The sequence below is a fragment of the Salmo trutta genome, chromosome 33 (genome assembly GCF_901001165.1).
Source record: "Salmo trutta chromosome 33, fSalTru1.1, whole genome shotgun sequence".
NCBI classification, from domain to species: domain Eukaryota; kingdom Metazoa; phylum Chordata; class Actinopteri; order Salmoniformes; family Salmonidae; genus Salmo; species Salmo trutta.
In genome coordinates, this window is record NC_042989.1 from 22,647,202 (window position 1) to 22,664,075 (window position 16,874).

The window sequence follows — 16,874 nt, forward strand, 5'->3', positions numbered from 1 at the left end:
TGGGCTCTGGAGCAGTGGAAATGTGTTCTCTGGAGTGATTGTCGGCTAATGGGGATCCTAATAAATCAAATGAATCATGCTTCACCATCTGGCAGATCGAAGGATGAATTTGGGTTTGGCGGATGCCAGGAGAATGCCACCTGCCCAAATGCACAGTGCCAACTAAAGTTTGGTTTGGGCTAGGCCCCTAAGTTCCAGTGAATAGATCTTAAAGCTACAGCATACAATGACATTCTAGATGATTCGGTGCTTCCAACTTCGGCAGCTGTTTAGGGAAGGCCCTTTCCTGTTTCAGCATGACAATGCCCCCGTGAATAAAGCGAGGTCCATACAGAAATGGTTTGTCGAGATCGGTGTGGAAGAACTTGACTGGCCTGCACAGAAGAGTCTTGACCTCAACCCCATCGAACACCTTTGGGATGAATTGGAACCCGACTGCGAGTCAGGCCTAATCGCCCAACCTCACTAATGCTCTTGTGGCTGAATTGGGAGCAAGTCCTCGCAGCAATATTCCAACATCTAGTGGAATGCCTTCCCAGAAGAGTGGAGGCTGATAGGGCAGCAAAGGGAATACCAACTCCATATTAATGCCCATGATTCTGTTATGAGATGTTTGACTAGCAGGTCTTTTGGTAATACTTTTGGTAATGTAGTGTATCTACCTGAAATTACATTATCTAAGTGATTGATATATTGTATTCAGCAGTCATAAAAGTATGCCTTATTTACTGTAAAGAACTACAAAATAGTGATTCAGACCGCATAGGCAGCAGCTCTATAGAGATGAGATGACTTGGAATGAAAGTCATCAAATAAAACAAATGTAATATACACAACTAACATATTGGAATAAAGTAATGTGAATAAATTATTGTTAATAAGTGATGAGCAGAAATGGGCAGTCACTACCATCATTGGACTTTTATTGTTTTATTCTGTGTTACAGCATTCAACCCACAAAATGCATTTAATTTTTTAAAATTATTTTGTAATCCAAACTGGGTGGTTCAAGACCTGAATGCTGACAGCCGCGGTATATCAGACCGTATACCACAGGTATGACAAAACATTCATTTTTACTTCTCTAATTATGTTGGTAAACAGTTTATGATGGCAATAAGGCACCTCAGGGGTTTGTAAACTCAGCAAAAAAAGAAACTGCCCTTTTTCAGGACCCTGTCTTTCAAAGATAATTCGTAAAAATCCAAATAACTTCACAGATCTTCATTGTAAAGGGTTTAAACACTTTTTCCCCCATGCTTGTTCAATGAACCATAAACAATTAATGAACATGCACCTGTGGAACGGTTGTTAAGACACTAACAGCTTACAGACAGAAGGCAATTAAGGTCACAGTTATGAAAACGTAGGACACTAAAGATGCCTTTCTACTGACTCTGAAAAACACCAAAATAAAGATGCCCAGGGTCCCTGCTCATCTGCGTGAACGTGCCTTAGGCATGCTGCAAGGAGGCATGAGGACTGCTGATGTGGCCAGGGCAATAAATTGCAATGTCCGTACTGTGAGACGCCAAAGACAGCACTACAGGGAGACAGGACGGACAGCTGATCGTCCTCGCAGTGGCAGATCACGTATAACACCACCTGCACAGGATCGGTACATCCAAACATCACACCTGCGGGACAGGTACAGGATGGCAACAACAACTGCCCGAGTTACACCAGGAACACACAATCCCTCCATCAGTGCTCAGACTGTCCACAATAGGCTGAGAGAAGCTGGACTGAGGGCTTGTAGGCCTATTGTAAGGCAGGTCCTCACCTGAGTGCGGAAACATCTCACAGCAAGAACTGGCAAATCTGGTGCAGTCCATGAGGAGGAGATGCACTGCAGTACTTAATGCAGCTGGTAGCCACACCAGATACTGACTGTTACTTTTGATTTTAACCCCCCCTTTGTTCAGGGACACATTATTCAATTTCTGTTAGTCACATGTCTGTGAAACATATTCAGTTTATGTCTTGTTGAATCTTGTTATGTTCATACAAACATTTACACATGTTAAGTTTGCTGAAAATAAACACAGTTGTCAGTGAGAGGACGTTTCTTTTTTTGCTGAGTTTAGTATATAGCCTTCCCTGTAGCTCAGTTGGTAGAGCATGGTGTTTGCAACACCAGGGTTGTGGGTTCGATTCCCACGGGGGGCCAGCACAGAAAAATAATGTATGATATGTATGAAATTGTATGAAATGTATGTGTTCACTACTGTAAGTCGCTCTGGATAAGAGCGTCTGCTAAATGACTAAAATGTTAAAATGTATATGGCCAATATATCATGGCTAAGGGCTGTATCCGGGCACAACATGCATAAGAACACCCCTTAGCCGTGGTATTTTGGCCATATACCCCACCCCCTCGTGTCTTATTGATGAATTATACCATGGCGTTGTTGAATACTCGTTTCTGATTGGCTTGAAGGGAATTCTAGAGCGTCCATTATTTCCTTTTAACCCATGGTATATTTGCACAGTAGAATTCAATGGCTATGGTTAATTCTTACATGTTCTATATTTTAGCTGTTTTTGAAGGCAATAGTAGAATTGAAAACATTATTGGCATTGTTGAATTTGATTTTTATAATAGCAAGCCAGGACTGATGGTTTGGTTAGCTAAACTAGCAAGTCTGTTTGTTTGGTTACCAAGGCAACTACTGTCGCTATATAGTAAACTTGCTAACTACTTCAGTGGATATTGAACACATTTCTAGCGGCAAATGTGTTCAATTATAGCCATTGTGTGAAAGGGATAATCAACTCGTGGCTCTGCGTTCTTTGGAAAATAATGCAACTCCGTGAAAGGTTATTTCCACTCTGCTAGCGCGTCGTGGAACACACCTTCTACGTTGTTCATTATTTCCATAGAACGCATATATCCTCTTGATTATCCCTTACATAATCGAACTGAAAGCACTCTTCCCTCAGCACTAGTTAACTGTAAGGCACTGGAGGGATGAACCACTCTTGCTGTCTCTGCCTAGCCGGATCCCCTCCACTGGGATTCCCTGCCTCTGAGTCACTGCTTGCTCACGCTATCCCATGCCGTCCCTAATAGCATCATTTCATGCCAGGCTTTTTTCGCTATACTCAAATTGAGTGGGTTGAGTCACTGACCTGATCTTCCTGTCCCGGTATGCGCTCCTCATGCTATACTATGTGGGCTATACAAATCCAAATCAAATTTTATTGGTCACATTTAGCAGATGTTATTGGGGATGTAGCGAAATGCTTGTATTTTTAACTAAAACATTTCTGGGCTAATAATGTAAGAAATAACAGAAAAAAAACGTAATACTGCAAAGTTGCTTAGGAGCTAGAAGCAGAGCTGCCATATCTGTCTGTGCCATTTTACGAAGTACTCTACCTTGTTTCAGGGCAGTAAGCTTGTGGTCTGTTGACATCCCTTTGGTGGTGTGGGGGCTATGCTTTGGCAAAGTGGGTGGGGCCATATCCTGCCTGGTTGGCCCTGTCTGGGGTAACTTTGGACAGGGGCACAGTGTCCCCAACCCTCCTGTCTCAGTCCCCATGATCTATTCTGCAATAGTCTACATGCTGGGGGTCTAGGGCCAGTCTGTCCTATCTGGTGTAATTATCCTGTCTTATCTGGTATCCTGTGTGTTCTTAGGTATGCTATGGCAGTCTCTATGGGGGTGCCACAGAGTTCAATTGTCGGGCCGACTCTTTACTCTGTATATATCAATGATCTCGCTCTTGCTGCTGGTGATTCTCTGATCCACCTCTACGCAGACGACACTATACTGTAAACATCTGGCCCTTTTTTTAACACTGTGTTAACAAACCTCCAAACAAGCTTCAATGCCATACAACACCCCTTCCGTGGCTTCCAACTGCTTTTAAATGCTAGTAAAACTAAATGCAACCGATTGCTGCCCGCACCCTCCCGCCTGACTAGCATCACCAAAGGCCCATATACTACCCACCACTGCGACCTGTATGCTCTTGTTGGCTGGCCCTTGCTACATATTCATCGCCAAACCCACTGTCTCCAGGTCATCTATAAGTCTTTGCTAGGTAAAGCCCCGCCTTATCTCAGCTCACTGGTCACCATAGCAACACCTACCTGTAGCACACACTCCAGCAGGTATATTTCACTGGTCATCCCCAAAGCCAATACCTACTTTGGCCGCCTTTCCTTCCAGTTCTCTGCTGCCAATGACTGGAACGAATTGCAAAATTCACTGACGCTGGAGACTTATATCTCCCTCTCTAACTTTAAGCATCAGCTGTCAGAGCAGCTTTCCGATCACTGTACCTGTACACAGCCCATCTGTAAATAGCACATCCAACTACCTCATCCCCATATTATTATTATTAATTTTTTTTTGCTCTTTTGCACCCCAGTATCTCTACTCACACATCATCATCTGCACATCTATCACTCCAGTGTTAATGCTAAATTGTAATTATTTCGCCTCTATGGCCTATTTATTGTCTTACCTCCCTAATCTTACGACATTTGCACACACTGTACATACATTTTTCTATTGTGTTATTGACTGTACGTTTTGTTTATCCCATGTGTAACTCTGTGTTGTTGTTTTTGTCGCACTGCTTTGCTTTATCTTGGCCAGGTCGCAGTTGTAAATGAGAACTTGTTCTCAACTGGCCTACCTGGTTAAATAAAGGTGAAATAAAAAAAAATGCTCCCTATAATTATCCTGTCTGTCTCTCTCGGTCTCCTCTCCTGGAGGACGTGAGCCATAAGACCATGCTTCAGGCCTACCTGGCCTGACAACTCCTGGCTGTCCCTGTCCCCAGTCCACCTGATTGTGCTGCTGATCCAGTTTCTGCTGTTCTGCCTGCAGCTATGGAACCCTGACCTGTTCCCCCGACGTGCTACCTTGTCCCGGACTTGCTGTTTTGACTCTCTATTTCTCTCTCGCTCGCTCTCTCTACCAGACAAGCTGCCTCGACCTCTGAAAGCTCGGCTATGAAAAGCCAACTGACATTTACTCCTGAGGTGCTGACCTGTTGCACCCTATGTAACCACTGTGATTATTTGACCCTGCTGGTCATCTATGAACGTTTGTTCTTCAAGATATTCAATCTGGCCTTAATGGCCATGTATTCTTATAATCTACACCCGGCACAGCCAGAAGAGGGCTGGTCCTCTAGGTTTCTCCCTAGTTTCCTGCCTTTCTAGGGAGTTTTTCCTTGCCACTGTGCTTCTCCATCTGCAACGCTTGCTCTTTGGGGTTGTAGGCTGGGTATCAGTATAAGCACTTTGTGACAACTGCTGATGTAAAAAGGGCTTTATAAAATCTATGTGATTGAATTTGATAGGCCAGATGGAATTATCACCATATTGCTTATCAGAGACGACAGTGGTGCCACTTCTGTATAGATTTTTACCTATCTAATCCTTTGTTCACCTCAAGTGCTTTGGGAGTTCATCAGTCGAAGCACATTTGTTGGAAATTAAATCTTCAAAAACTGGCAACACATCACTGGAAGTAGGCTGCTGGGGCTGTCTCAAGTTAGGCGTGGGTCAAATATTAGCCATCCTAGTAAACACATTTGAGAGTGTACATGCCTGGCTGTTATCTGAAACATTTTCTTGAATTATTCCCTGTTCATTTATTATAAGGTGGATGCCAGAGCTGGGGTTATTCTCCCTTTGCTCGCTCTGAACTGTAATGACGTTGTGTTAATGCACTCTTAAAATGGGAACGTGCAGCTGTCAGGGTTCAACACATCCCTACATCTGTCACTCTAATGTAACTCTGAAGTTCATAGTTTGCCTCCTAAGACTGGTCTTCCTCTCCCCCTAGCATATGTATGGGGCCCTATGAGGAGAAGAGGCTGACTGGTCAGGCTTGGACACCAACTGCAGTGGGAGCGTGTGGCTTTGTCTTTCACCCATTCTTTTGGGGACCAGCTGTGCCCGGAGTGCGAGTGCCGAGCACAGCGATGCTACTGCTATAAATATGCGTCAGTGAGTGAGTGACAGCTGTGCAGTGGACCAAGGACACACTGTCTTGGCACTCCACGGACGAGTCACTCCAAACAAGGCAACCCCAGCATGACCTGAACACCAGTGATATATATCCAACTGTCTAGCTAATTGTCATTCATGTATTCAATTTCATAATGTAAGTTATGTATTGCAGAAGCATTTGAATGAAGCCAAACCAATTCTGTGACAAAATAAAAGGAAATGTAACTGAGAAAAACATTTTACGACAATGTCTATTTTTAAGTAAATATATTGTTACTGTTTCTGAGAGCAGTGTGATGGTGAGTCAATGTGAGTGAAAATAATGTCTATGCCGCAGATTAGTGTCTATATAGAGAAACGAGACTGGGTTTTTGTACCAAGCTGTTTGTTTCTTTGTGTGTGTGCCCTTTTCAAGTGTTACCACCTGTCTTTTGTTAAGAAATAAATAAATAAACATGGACCGCACCAGCTGTCCCTGGCAGTCCGTTCAGAGGTCAAGGGCTCCCACCACTGGCCTTGTGAGGTGGTGGACACTTACAACTTTCATCTCAACAACTTCCCCCAAGTCTGCCTCTAAACAGGGGAATAAATAAATACAGAGAGTATTGTAGAGGTCCAAAACCCTCTAAATGTACCAGGCTTAAAAGCCTTGGAAAGGAATGTTTTCAATATTCCATGATTTAACTCAGAGCCCACATCACAGCCCTGACATCTAGCAGTTAATCCTTATCACATGGACCATACTTTCCATACTCAGGTTTGGTTCATGTAGAAATCCATGTGATGGCCTAGTGCAGATATGACATGCTGATAGTGATGTGAATACCCTGAGAACAGGAGAAATGTTTACAGTGTGAGGTCCCTTATTTACTGGGAGCTAGTGGAGGCCGTTTGGTGTGTTTTTGAATGATCTTGTGCCGTGGCTGGCTGGCCAGCGCGGCAGTGTCGTCTGTTTGTGCATAAAGTTAGTGCTCGGGAGTGGGAGCAGACTGAGGGAGTGCCTGAGCTACTACCCAGTGGCTGGATGAGGCCACGGTTGGGGCCGTAATTCAGGGTTGGGGTGGGTGGGTGGATGCTGCCTTGTCTATGCACCACAGAATTGATGTGCTGGGGAGGGTAGTGGGAACTCCCAACCCATCCCCGAATGCATAGCAGAGCAGCTGGATTTTTTTTTAAATGTGCAGCGGGGGAATAATACCCCTCCGCAAAGAAAATGACCAGTGAATTGACATGGAGATCCCCAATTAGACACGCATTTTTTTGTTTGTTTGTTCACATATGCAGTTTACATTCATTAAAGAAAATGAAAAGGTGATTATTATGACACAATTGAAAGTATTCAAAGGTATTTTCTCTGCGGACTATTGGCAGCAGCTCCGGAAGAATGACATGCCACCGCTAAAGATCCCCTATCCTTGGCTGCATCTTATGGGTTCAATGGGATAGAGAAGACCCACAGTATTATCACATTGTGTTGTCTGTATACAGTCCTCTCACTACCACCACACACTTATCGGGTGTTGCTTGTGCACAGGCAACAATGAAGACTCTCCTTGACAATACCTAAAGGTCGACAGTGGAAAAATCCTCTTTCACCAGTTTGAATGCGTATTATTTCAATTTCCCATGCCAATTATTATATGGATTTATTGCCACAAATCCTGTCTTGGTTTAGTGTCAGATAATTTGGTGTGTCTTGGTCAGTAGAATACAAAACATAGGATTGGACAACTAAATCCCAAAGTGGGAAGAGCTGTGCCCCTACACATGTTAACATGGTAATATCAGGAAACGCACAAGAAAGACATCCACACGAGGCACAGAAAAGTGTTCTGTTTAATCTATGCATAATCTTAATAAAGACCTAACTCAGGACTGTCACATCTCCACAGCACGCACACACACACACACTCTCTGAAAGCGCAAACAAAACAAAAAAAGCACATACAATTACAGATCAAAATAAATTTCCTCAAGTTCTACACAATGTCAATTCTGAATAAGTTGACCCCAAATCTTTAAACCACTAACACAGAAGCAATTGATTACTATAAAATATAACTTTCTTATTAAAAAATTATATTAAATTCTAATGGCACTTCTACAAATTCTAATATTACCATTGACATTTATCAGCATCTTTCATTTTACAAATCAAAAAATTGAGTCAAATGTTGCACAAGAAACAATTCAATAAATATTTCTCATGATTATACACAATTTCATAGGCTTAACCTGCCAAAGACACAAATTCCAGTATTAAATGTAACCCAATACTCAGTTTTAGACTTAAATCCTACAGCATGAATTAGGAAAACAAAACCCCACTGATCAGGAGCAGTAGCATGAGTTTTCATTCGTCATAAATATATCTGTGTTTCACATTAAACATGACATCTATGGAAAACAATTAGGTTCATTCCCAAACATGGACTTAGCTTAGAGCCAAACAAAAATACTTGCATTCAGTTTGCTTAACATTAAATTGAATTCCAGATTAAAAACCTTTACAAAAGATTAATTCATTTAACAGTAGCAAACTCCAACCCTGAAACTCGTCTCTAAAAGCAGCAGAAAACGGGCTTAGTTGACATTTTGATAAGGTGAAGAAAATAAAATGTAACAGAAATTTGTATAGCCTGAATATCATCACAGCAGTCTGTGGCAAATGTACAGTGTATAAAAAGGGCAACTCCAGGTGCAACACTTGTCTGTGTTTCTACAAGGCACATTCTGTAACAATCCTGGAGATATAAATAATGACTGAGAAACCATCAAAACAAGAATTTACTGTTAGTTTTCTAAGCCTGTACAACTACATGTATGCATTAGAGAAAACAATACATCAATGTTTCAACTGCATCACATTAGAAATGTTCCTTTCAAAAGAGTGAGACAAAATATGCAACAAACTACATTCCTGTGTTTTGATTGAAATACCACAAATTGAACACTATATGACATTTATCTAAAACACACAGCTTCATGAAATATTGGGAAACTCATTCCAAGGGGAGGATGGGTATATAATTGGATGTTAATAAATACTACCTACATACTACTGAAGTTCAGATGAATCAGTGTTGCGATACCTCATCTCAAAAAGGTTCTTGAAAATCAGGCAACACCAACACTTGAAAAGAGAAATACGCTTACAATTATAGTGATTGTGTTGATAAAGATGCTATGGAGTCACTGTGGTATCCTCTCCACATAAAAGAACAATGAAGCACTTATCTAATGCATGCTGGAAATCGAGGGCTGTTCTTCGATGCCTCCAGACAATGCACCTGTTTACCGTCTTCCAGGTCTCCCTTTGCCTAATACATTTCTCGCATTCCAACGGCTCCATTCAATACAAAAAGTGCAAAGAGAGACTCATGGTGCCTTTTTCCCCCCACAGTGAGGGCATACATGCACAATGATCCCTTGAGAACTACCTGGGACAGGAGAACAATGCTTGTATTGTATGACTTCTATAGATATTCTACACCATATCGGTGTGTTTGTTCTTGTGAACAACTGCTTCCTCTGCCGGAACAGCAGTCATAGCGGTATTACTCCCTGTTTTGTTCTGGAGTGAAGACATGGCCTGTGAGACATTACATCTGAAAAGGAAGCCACGTTCACTGGAGTGAGACAGGAAAAGGAAACCCAAATGACGGTGGGAGGGAAGACATGAAACTCTTACCTAAGAGATTGAAGCCTTAGTAAAACACCTTGATAATCAACTCTACTTGTGTTCTTCTAATACAGAGAAACAGCATACATATTGATAAATAGAATATATATTTACATTAAATATACAAATAGTAACAAATAGCAGCCTAGACAATATCAGTGTTGAAACTATATGCATGCTCAAAACAAGTGCTTCGGTGAGAATACACAATTTAAGATTTCTGTGTAAGATACATTAACAGACCATTTCTTTACAGTAACAGGATTTGCAGAAATGAATAAATGACCCCAATATCAATTCCATAGTACCAAGATGACAAGGCATCAAAAGTCTCTAAGCTTAGAGAAATCAGCTCATCTTTACAGATCATACCTAAAGTAAACCCTGAACCAAGTTAAACAAATAAATCCTTCAGATCAAGTCTTCTCAGGACAGATGAAACCAATATCTTGGACTTTTAGTGCTACTCACCTTGTAGGAATCATATGTATAGCATCAAAATGAACCCAACTACAATGAAATCTTTCCAACACACAACAGGCCCATGAAGTCCACATTCTGTCCAAAGATTCTGTCAAGCAAAGTTCCACCAAAGGATTCACTCAAACGTTAAATCAGACATCAGTAGTACTTCAACATGAACAGAAAAATACATAGAATACAGTATAAGAGCAAACACAAGGGGCAAAATAAACTCAGTAGATTTAGCATTTTGAGCTACGTGTTCTGATGTACAGACAGTGTGGCAACAAGACATCCACAGTACACCATCTCCTCAGAGAAGCACTGAGGCACACCAAGAGTATACTTTGACCATCTCTCCCACTCTCTGCCCTATCTATCAGGGCATGTCTCCAGCATTATTATATGGATAGCAAAGGAATATGCAAACGTGGTTACCCTTTCTTTTACAGTGCTGTAATACAGACAAATAACCCAGAAATTGAACTTACTAAATAGAAGTCAACAATTGTTAATTAATAAAGAGCTTGATTTTAAGCCACATGTATTACATTACTGTAAGTACACTCATGAATCAATTGGCATACAAGTGCCAAGGAGAATCACTGAGTGACCAAGTTACTTCCTGGTATTAAGGCACTGTAAAGGGAAGGTGCTGATCACGGTTTTGAAGGCCCACAGATTAGTTGTATTGAAGGCAACAGGTCCTATGCTTGTATGAGAACAGGAGTGTCAATAATTTCAGTAGGCACCAGTGTTACAGGCATTAGCTGCAATCTTTAGTAATTACCACCCAACCTGTATATGCATCATGCTAGAGCATAAAGGTGACAAAACAATTCACTTCTAAATATTCATACAGCAGCCTGACAGCCTAAGCTGAGATGAACATTGAAAGGCCAGTGCAGCAAAAAAGTAATTCCTTCAGGATATGCTCCATCTTACTATATGAAAAAACCTTGCAACTCCTGTATTTATTTTAGTCCTCTATTCTAAGGAAACATTCTGTTGTCTGCTTCATTCCTACCATAAAGAAAATGACAATACTAGCTACCCCAAAAAATGATCCAGTAGTCCAACTTCAAGTATTTTTCCACTGCCTTGTGATATTTCTTCCTGTTAAGCAGGTTGACTAATAAATAAAGGTTGGATATAAAATAGAATATAGATTGCTACTCTTGGACAGTTTTAGTTTCCCCTTCCACTAATCAAATGCTGTTAATCCATTCAGGAGTGTGTGCTATAATTCACTTGCAGATATATGCATAGAAATGTGTTTCTATTAGCAGAATACACTCTTCATCTAGCTCAGCAGTTTTGCACTACCAAGACAGAAATAAACAAGTGCAACTGATTTGTCCACCTTCAACATATATCCAGCTTGAGTGGAAAAGCACCCGATCTTATTGTTGTAAAACAAAATTATAAAGTCCAACATCCTTCCAGTGAAGTCCAGTTTTGTGCATTATAAAGTTGCTACACTTTAACTTAAGAAATGCCACATGGATTAGAATTCCAAAAGGATATGTCTTTAACAATTTGTGAGTATGTATAACTAGTACTTTACTGTGGAGGTATATGCAGTAGTAGTACTCGAGTGATAAGACGCTACTCGGTCTCATTTCATGGCACTGGTGAGAGGGGTTTATCCAATGGCGAGGGTCTTGACAAGGCCACAGTGGAACTTGCGGATGTGGCGGTACAGGTCCCCAGACTGGGTGAAGCGCCGCTCACACCACTTGCAGGCGTGAGGCTTCTCACGTGTGTGAACCACGGCATGCCGGCTCAAGTTATGAGAGTACTGGAAGCTCTTGCCGCACTGGCCACAGGTGTACGGCTTCTCGCCAGAGTGTGTGCGCTCGTGCCGCTTCAGGGTGTACATGCAGGAGAAGGTCTTGCCACACTGTGAGCAGGTGGGAACAGAGCCGTCGGGGGAGAGCTTGGAGCGCGCCCCGTCCTTCTCGCGGAAATGCGAGCTGAGGTGCAGTTGGAGCACATGGGGACTGGGGAACACCTTGCTGCAAAGTGGACACACACACACCTGTTGCCCCGGGGGCAGGAGCACCCCACTGGAGGTGGAGATGTCTGAGGAGGCCAGGTCGTCCTCCTCCTCACTGTCCCCCAACAGCCTCCCCCTCCTCTCCTCGCCCTCTCTGCCCCTCGTGCCCCCCCTTCCTCCGCAGCCCACCCCCTCCTCCATCAGGTCTTCCTCCTGGGAGAGCAGGGCCGATGTGGAGCCGTTGTTGCCTGGGAAGAGGGCAGCGAACCCTGTCACCACTGAGCTCCTGGAACTATTCCCAAAGCGCTGGCTCTCCGGGCTCATCGCCTCACTGTCCTCCTGCTCTGACAGCAAGTCGTGTTCATCTTTAACAAGTGGCTCAGTGCCCTGCTGCTGGCTGTCGAGGGCCAGCTGTCCCGAGATGTAGGAGGGGTGTATGGGATCTCTGCTAGACAGTGGCTTGAAAGACAAATCCAGAGCACAGTCCATGTCAACTGAAGCCCGGGACCTCTGGGACAGCAATACTGTGCAACTACTGACATCAGCTTTTGTTTTTCCAGCTGTTTGGACGCAGGGCTCGGCCTCTGCTGACACATAATTGACACCTACAAGGTCCGGGGACCTGCCAGGGTGACCGTTTGCCTTCTGCCTGCTCTGTGCAGACCTATCACAATCTGTGACAGCCAGCCTGACTTCGCTGTTGTCCATGTCAAACTCCTCTGCCGGGGGGGCTCTCTGGGGCAGCTGCTGTGTCTGTCGCCGGCCTGGCCCTGGCTGCTTGCTCTGCAGCTCGCTGTCTGAGGAGCTCTCCTTGTCCAGACAGCTCAGTGCTATCCCCTCACTAACCTTCTCATCCAGGTAGCACAGTTCCTTATCTTTCAGCTTGCTTTTGCACACTTTCACTATATCATACATGTGAAGGTAACTGGCCGCAGCCAGGACATCCTCCACTGGCAGAGTGTTGAATTCCAGCTTCCCCTCATACATAAACTCAAGGAGCAGACTGAAAGCCGGGGCTGTCACAATGTCACTGTTCAGATGCACAACGTCCCTTTTGTCTGGCTGGTCCCTGTAGAAGAGATGGAAGTACATGCTGCATGAGGCCAACACGGCTCTATGCGCTTTGAATCGTGCATCCCCTACGAGAACAGTGCAGTCACAGAGGAAACCTTGGTGACGCTGCTGACTCAGGCACTGCAGCAACTGGCGGCTATGGTCTGGGAACTCCATTCTTCCGTCATAACCTGATGAAAAACAGGAAAAACTGGATATTAAATCAACGAAACGCTGCCATATAGAGGGCACCACAGAGCGTCCGCAACACATCTGGTGTTCAAGGAAACTACAAACAAACGTAAACAAACCCCAAACGGAAAGTACAGGAAAAGAATACAACTTGCAGAAAATGCCACAAAGTAGTCTATGAATGCAAACATTAGCAATTAAAATGCGAGACATGCACATAGTTGTTTAAAAAGAAAAGTTTAAGACTACATTTCCATTGAATGTTAAATAGAAGCGCCATCCCTATTACAATATGGTAAAGGGTCCTTATCATATCGACTTCTTTACGCATCAATAGGGCTACTTAAATCAATATAAATATTGTTATTTTATTCTCGATTAGCCTACAGATTGAGGTGTGTGTGTGTTTTTCAGTGTTGTCCTTTTGAGCTCTCCTACCTTTCTCTCAAGTTACCAACAGCAGTCCGATTAGTCGCACCAGCTTTTGAGCTTCACATGGAAATGCGAAACGGACGGACCGGGTACAGTCGCACGCACGCTTCCACACAGACAAAAACGATCGCTACTCAGCCTTGTTCGTGTGTACTGAACAATGATCAGGAACCGTTCATTTACCAAGCATGCAAACAGAGACAGGCAAAAACTCAGGCTTGTGGATACCAGCACTCGCCCATCGGGCAAGGTTAAGAAAGACGCCAGGGGAGTGAGTAAACTGGTGCTCTGTTAGCTAATTACACTGCAAGCTGTAGAGTCAGCTGCTCTGACATCACCGCAATGGGAACGCTACCTCCAGCTGTGCTCCCCTTTAAGCCATATGTTACTCTGAGTCGAGTTACGTACAATAGACACACAAACTTGTTTCAGAGGTTGCATCAGTCCCAACGCTAAAATATTATACACTTAAGAAAATGTATTTTATTTTAGGATTAAATGACACTTGACAACAGTCGAAATATGGATAACTTTATAACGCATCGTTGTTCCTTTTACGCACTGGTCAGCCACAACTTGAATGACACATACTTTTGTTCTATTGGTGTAAAAACATTTAAAGTTATTAAAATAACAATGGACCAGACTACAAATAACAAACAAATGTCCCTTTGAACTTTTAATTAGGCATAACCAATAATAAACCGAACATACAAATATTTGCTTTTCGCGAACTACTTTGCCCTGTTTTAACGAAAGGAAAACTACAAGCAGAGGCAAGAACGCAGGAAGATAACGCTGCGTGGTCGTAATTCATGGCTAGAAGCCTTTACACAGCAAAGGAGCTCAGCAACTGTCGCTGACCAAGCCAGCTGCGCTGCACGGAGGTAGCGCTGGGTATTATAACTTTCGGTTTCAACATTTTCATTGTCAAAACGCATTACTTACAGATATTTTCCTTGCCCCCGTGTTTTCTTAAATGTTCTGACGTCCTTTCATGATGTACGGACAGATGTTCGCTTCTCCTGTCGTTTATTGAGCTTAGTTCGACCCTGGCAGGCAAGCTGCACTCAATTCTGTGTGTCAAGCAGGTTGTTAATGGACCAGTCTCGCGATAACACGGACCACAATAAATTCTGTACTACTGCATGAACTCACAAAGTGGCAGCAAGTAGCAGTGTTCTTTGAGAACATAATTTGACTTACCTTAATCTATCTCCCTTTTCTGGAATATGTCCACCTGGGAATTGATTGATGCTTTGAACGATGTCTGTTCGCACACTGCATAATGTGTATCAAATGTTTTGATAATTTTCTTTCTTCTCTTTAATGTATATGGAAAAGACAATTATTATTCCATTCTTTATACAGTATTTTTTTGATTGAGGATGCAGAACAGAACATCTTTTTGATATTCCAGCAGATATGTATTTTTATCTTGTTGCTACAACTTATATTGGGTGAGCCCAGGCTGCAACAAATGGGAAGGAAAAAGGCAGAAAGTTTATATAAAAAAACAGGAAAATACATTTAGGGGGGATCGCAACTTGCCATACCCCCAACACTTTGTCACATCTATAATAAAATATACACTTTCATATTTTCTTTAGGAATGATGGAACCTGTTCAATAAACATGCTGCATTTATCTATCAAAGAGGAGTTGATCATAAGGATTCATTATGGAGAGTAATTAAGACCAAAATACAGATGTTTCTCATTTTCACTGCTCGTCATAGATTTCTAATTCCATATTTTCAAAATACATATATTGAGGGAAAGAAGTGGCTTCAAGTTGCAGCTGCTCTTCTTGTGGCCCCCTCTCCACCCACCCTGCAACTGCTTCAGTCACCTTTGCCCTGTGTTCCAGCTGTCGTGTGTTTTGAAAGGGCCATTTGCTGTTACTCTCTGCCCCTTGACAGAGAGGGGAATGAGCAATGTGACGGGAGACGGCAGGCACTGGTCAGAAGGGGACACTGGCTAAAGATCCAATTACTGCTTTATTCCATTTTTAGTCTACCGTTGACAATTAAATCTATAATCACCATGGCATCTTGTCCCAAGCCTTAGCAAAGCTCAAAATAACAGCAGGTTTATTTTTTTGTGTTCTCTCATCCTGTCGGCCAATATTGATTTTAGTGGTGAAACATATATGATCTATTAAAGTCATGTACAATTTTTCTGTTTGGTCAAAAGGTCAAAATATGAGGAACCAGTAATATAAAATATGCATAAGAAAGTAAGTGTTATTGAGTGAATTTACATCATTTTCAAATACTTATTGCAATAAAAATGATCCAAAATGATTTCTAACATGTATGCCAAATGCCAACAATGTTAGTTATTTATATTTGTTAGGCCAAGCCTTGTAAAGAACAGCTATGTGTATAAGAATGGGACCACTGGCAGCCCCTGGGTCCCTGGCCACACAGACCCAGAAAGCAACCAGTAGAGGACGGGTGGTGGTGGTGTGGTATGTGTTTATGGGGTGAGACAAAGCAGTGGTTGTGCCCAGGGATTGTGGCCTCTGAGAGAGGCTCAGCAGGGTCAAGTTTCTCACACAGAGAAAAAGAGAGAGGTATGGAGAGAGAGATGGAAAGGGAGAGCGAGAGAGAGAGAGTGAGAGAGAGAGAGAGAGAGAGAGAGAGAGAGAGAGAGCGAGAGCACTTCCTGGAGGTTCTTTCCACCTCTCTGCAATCATCAATGGCATTCTCCCCCTGACCCACTCTTCGCTCAGATAGACAAAGGCCCTGCATTCCTCTGCAGTCTGACTGCCAGGCCTAGCCAGGTCCAATTTAAGCATATCACTCATTCCCTCTGGACCAATGGGCTCATCAGGGGACTGGTCATGAATGATAATTCACAGGTTTAATGCATTTTAATTGTTACTATTTATATCACACAATTTGTTCTACTGGTTTCCCCCCAATGTATTAAATTGTTTCTAGAATAACATTAAAATGACAACTGTGGTTTTGTTACAGAGTTGAATATATGAAATGTCATACTTTCTCTTCATCTAAGCCTTTGCCATAATAAGCTGAACACTTTTATACACCTATACATACAGTACAAGTC

At 42.7% G+C, this 16,874-nt stretch overlaps 1 protein-coding gene across 1 annotated transcript; it reads right to left on the reverse strand.

Annotated features, from left to right (window-relative positions):
• Positions 1 to 7,795: 7,795 nt before the first annotated feature.
• zbtb42 (zinc finger and BTB domain containing 42) lies at positions 7,796 to 14,882 on the reverse strand. The gene is made up of 3 exons (XM_029730330.1): positions 14,746 to 14,882; positions 12,349 to 13,364; positions 7,796 to 12,261 (listed from the first exon to the last, which is right to left on the reverse strand). The coding sequence occupies exons 2-3, from the start codon at positions 13,348 to 13,350 to the stop codon at positions 11,767 to 11,769; spliced, it is 1,497 nt and encodes a 498-aa protein (XP_029586190.1). The 5' UTR covers positions 13,351 to 13,364; positions 14,746 to 14,882; the 3' UTR covers positions 7,796 to 11,766.
• Between the last annotated feature and the right edge of the window lie 1,992 nt (positions 14,883 to 16,874).